Source organism: Coptis chinensis, chromosome 6 (assembly GCF_015680905.1).
Source record: "Coptis chinensis isolate HL-2020 chromosome 6, ASM1568090v1, whole genome shotgun sequence".
Lineage (NCBI taxonomy): Eukaryota > Viridiplantae > Streptophyta > Magnoliopsida > Ranunculales > Ranunculaceae > Coptis > Coptis chinensis.
The window spans coordinates 78,479,645-78,484,026 of NC_141461.1; the positions used below are offsets into that span (position 1 = coordinate 78,479,645).

The 4,382-nt window shown below is 40.1% G+C and overlaps 1 protein-coding gene across 1 annotated transcript; it reads right to left on the bottom strand.

Moving 5' to 3' along the window:
* Positions 1-1,476: 1,476 nt before the first annotated feature.
* Positions 1,477-2,889, bottom strand: LOC147494640 (uncharacterized). The gene is made up of 2 exons (XM_086568191.1): positions 2,854-2,889; positions 1,477-2,268 (listed from the first exon to the last, which is right to left on the bottom strand). Exons 1-2 carry the CDS (start codon positions 2,887-2,889, stop codon positions 1,477-1,479), a joined length of 828 nt encoding a protein of 275 aa, XP_086424317.1.
* Between the last annotated feature and the right edge of the window lie 1,493 nt (positions 2,890-4,382).

The window sequence follows — 4,382 nt, forward strand, 5'->3', positions numbered from 1 at the left end:
TGTCTTGAATAGCCTATTTAGTGTCATGTCCACGACCATGCTAATAAGCGTTAATGAACGTAGTTCAAGGCACTATATAAGTTGTTCAAGACAGTAAATAAGCTGTTCAAGGCTACATGTCCGTTAACGGATAATCCGTTTAAGAGAAGGCCTGATATATATGATGTCTATTTGCATTATAAGTTGCGCAAACATGTCCGTTTAATACATAAATCAGTTCTAGCAAGGACAAGTTAGTGTAACCATTTACGGCCCCGAACCATTTATAAGTACCAAAATCCAACTCTTGCAACTACCAAAATAAATACTGGCCCAAATAAATAAGAGATAAAAAGGGAGCACCCGTTATTCCCACAAATTCCATCTATTACTTGCGTGAAATTCATATAAAAAATTGCGATAAATGATACTTTGAATTCAAGATCATCATTTATAGTAAGAAGACGATAATTTTGCCGTTTTAGTCACCTCATTTACAATCTCAATAAGAAATGTCTCAACAATACTAACCACACAACAATTGAGCAACTGCATAAGTTAGAATTATTAAAATCTCAATAGTATCGCCCAAATCGTCTGCCAAGTTACTTTTTGCATGAACCTAATATAAGATACTCTGAAGACTATTTAATATTGTCAATAGTTTATATCGTGCTATATACACTTATATAGTAGCATCTTCAAGAGAAACTATAAACAGTTGAAGCCACATCAGATAATTGCAAAATTAAAGATAAAGCAGTTGAAGCCATAACCAATTACATGTTCAAAAGTACCCACAAAATCCCATTCTTGCAACAACCAAAATATCAATAACAAACAATTGGAATTCCAAAAGGGAAGAAGGGCAAAAAATGTTGACTGCTTTATCTTGTGTCCTAAATGGCGACAAAGTCAAAATTGTTACTATCATAGCCTGCGACATTTGTCAACTGCTTCGGGGTTCGCAGGACGGTGCTCGACCCCCTTTTTATTGACGAAGTTTTTGCATATACGTCTGTTGTGCCCTTTCATGTTGCACAAAGTGCAACATCTTTTATGCTTTCCTTATGCTCTCCTCTTATCTTCATTCTCTTCATAGAAATCCGACCAGGTTTGCGCTTCAAGGGAAGGGGCAGGACGTGCTCTTCCTCTTTATCAATGTCCCACTGCTCCTTACTCGGAATGCCAACCCACACCTCACGATAACATCATTGCTAGTTTGCAGTACTTTACTACGAATCAACATGTCATATGACAAGCTTGGCAGCTCACACTTATGGCTTTTCATGCATGCACACACGGGATTCCCATATGTTGGAAATACCCACATGAGCAAACCCTATTTTCAAGATTGACATGAAATATTCAGCAACGGTCAGTCTTGATTAGATACTCCCCAGCCCCAGCCCTTGAGTGTGTGAATTCTAATGCCTTGGTGATGTTGGCTCGCACCGAACCAGTAGCCCTGGGTGTGAACCTCTCACCACGGGCAGCCTAGTCATCCACCATTTTTTTGTACTTGAAGTAGTACGCACTGAGATTCTCCCTAATTGCTTCCACTAAACAAACAACTGGAAGGGCTTTGTCATCCTTAATCATGTTGTTCCAGCACTCAACATTGTTAGTGTAGGCAATGCCATATCTCTTTACTATGGAGGCGTGACATGCCCACTTATCCAGCGAAATCTCCTTAAGCTTATTGTAGACACTTGAGTTCATTTTCTTTATATCTCTTATCACAGCACGAAAAAACCACTCTTGAGTTGTCTTAGCTACTGTCTTAATCTTCCTCATAAGCACAAGTGACGGAGTCAAACCCGACATGTTCTTACAAATGTGGTTCATGCAGAAGACATGTTTCTCCCGTGGAAACACCTCAGGGACTTTGACTACCAGACTGGGATGGTAAGATATGATAACTAACAGAGTCTCATACCCAACCACTTGGTCTCCTAGGCAACGCAAAAACCAATCGTAGTTCTCGTTGTCTTCACCGCTAACCAGACCAAAAGCAACAGGGAAAACATGATTATCACCGTCAACAGCAATGGCTGAAATCAAACATCCTCTTGATCTCCCCCTCAAATGTGTGCCGTCTATTTCTATGTGTGGCCTACATGTGTCACGAAAGCTCCTCACAGTAATCCCATAGCTCCAGAAGTAGCACTTGAAGCAATCTGTGTTTCCCACTCTTTGCAGCTCTGTAAAGCTGAAGCGATCAACCTTCCTCAATTCATTACTGTAGTTGTTGAGTAGTTGATAGGATTGGCCGAAACTACCTTGAATCTGTAGACATTACAATTATAGTTAATACAACTTCTTCCTATGGGAATATAATAACGTATCTGAATACAGTGCTGAGCTGAATCACAATCTATTAGGTTTATTAGGTGTATAGCTTATATGGTGTCTTTCACAGCTTATATGCTGTCTGTCACAGCATATATAGTGTCATGCACAACTTGTATAGTGTCATGCACAACTTTATAAGTTACATTTCTAAGCTATCTTTCACATCATATATAGTGTCTATCACAACTTATATAGCATCTCGGACAACTTGTATCGTGTCTGGAACAACTTTATAAGCTACAAATTTAAGCTTTCGTTCAATTCTTATATAGTGTCTTGCAATTCTTACAATATCTTCCTATGAAAATACAATGACATATCTTAATACAGTGTTCAACTGAATCACAGTCTATTAGGTCTATTAGGTCTATTAGGTCTATAGCGTATATAGTGTATTTCACATCGTATACAGTGTCTCGAAGCTGCCTATATGACACTATATAAGTTGTCCGTTTACCAAAGAGCTTGAAAAGGAATTTCAAATAGGAACATAAGTTGACCGTCTTGCAACGCACACACCTCTTCGAGAGCCTTTTTCCCTTCCCTGCCATGCATTTCTGTAACTGATATCTACCGAAGTCCACCTTTTAACCATTGCTCTCATGTGCATTGCCTTATATGTTTTGTCATTCTGCAAAAAGTCTTTACATGACATGGCGACATAACTACTTGACACCTCATGGTTAAACTCACCAGCCCTTTGGCAACCACATGTGTAAAAGTTATATAAGGTTCTCACACCCCATATATATGAACCTTTCATGCTGCAATACACGTGAAACGGGCATGTGAAAGTCAAACTATTCATCTCGGCCCCTTTACATCCAAACTACACCCTATTCCAGTCCGTTTTCAATCTTAATAGTTCAAAGTTATGTTTAATTGCAAAAGTCTTCATGTGAAAAATAAACAAACTCTTTTCAGGAAACTCCACACCCACAGTCAATAAATTTGGATCTGGAGCTACCCACTCAGTAGGCAGCATCTTTTATGCGACCTTCGTCGACCCCAACCTTCTTGTAGCGTTAGGATTTCTCTCTTCTTTCCTTCAAGCGGTCCATTCGTTCACTACTGCACCGATTCTCTTTTGTCAGCTGTGCTCTTTGTCCATCACCCATATCCCTTCCAAATGCAGGTAAAACGACTGGTGGTTTGTCAAATATGTCATTATTAGTACCACTAATGATATTCGGATTGTGGCCGCCACCATTGTCCTGCGTACACACATCTTTATCCATTACTTGGGGGCAGATATACTCAAAAGGAAGCATTATTAGACCAAATGGGCACACTCCAGGAGCGGTGTGCGGAGTTTCGAGGACGTGTTGGTATAATACTCCACCGTAATGCCCTGCACATATCGCCTGACCACCACTGCTTTCTTCCCCCACTGCAACACCAGCAACACCACTAACCTTTTCTGCATGACCACCACTCTTTTGTACCCCTACCGCGGACACACCATCAACTCCATTAACTTCTTCAGCATGACAGCCACTTTCCACACCAGATACGACTCCAGCCATGCATTCTGAAGCATGCAATAACACAACCTGGGATATCACTACCACTAAATTTTCCATAAACTAAACCATCATCTTCAAGCATACAAACACTGTCCATAACATCATCCCTATCTATATCCTTCGCATTCTTAGAGTTCATACCTATAGGACCCAGTGGGTTCATATCTCTATCCATCATCGACGTACCTGCCACATCCATAGACACATGACCTACCCCTTCTGAGTCACTATGCAATTCCAGCAAAGCACGTTTTCTACCAACTCAGTTACAATAACTCTGTATGTTGGTATGTCCGGAATAGTAAGCCTCAAAGTGCTTGGAAGTTGCTTAACATTGAACGTTGTTGCCTTCACATTGAGCAGTTCAGATTCGTCAGTTCCAATACAACTACTTTGGACAAGAACCGTTCTACCATTCCTGAAATATCCATACTACTTGTGAACATGACAATTGACTAGTTAATGCACAACAATTTACTCATTGGTATATTGCGTCTCTTGAGGGACATGTCATATAGTATC

What these genes read in the sequence shown, in the direction of transcription:
- LOC147494640 (XM_086568191.1), bottom strand. Translation starts at nt 2,889, where the DNA reads ATGCATGGCAGGGAAGGGAAAAAGGCTCTCGAAGAG. An exon ending in GGAAAAAGGCTCTCGAAGAG is followed by an intron (nt 2,269 to 2,853) that starts GTGTGTGCGTTG and finishes TAATGTCTACAG; the next exon opens with ATTCAAGGTAGTTTCGGCCA.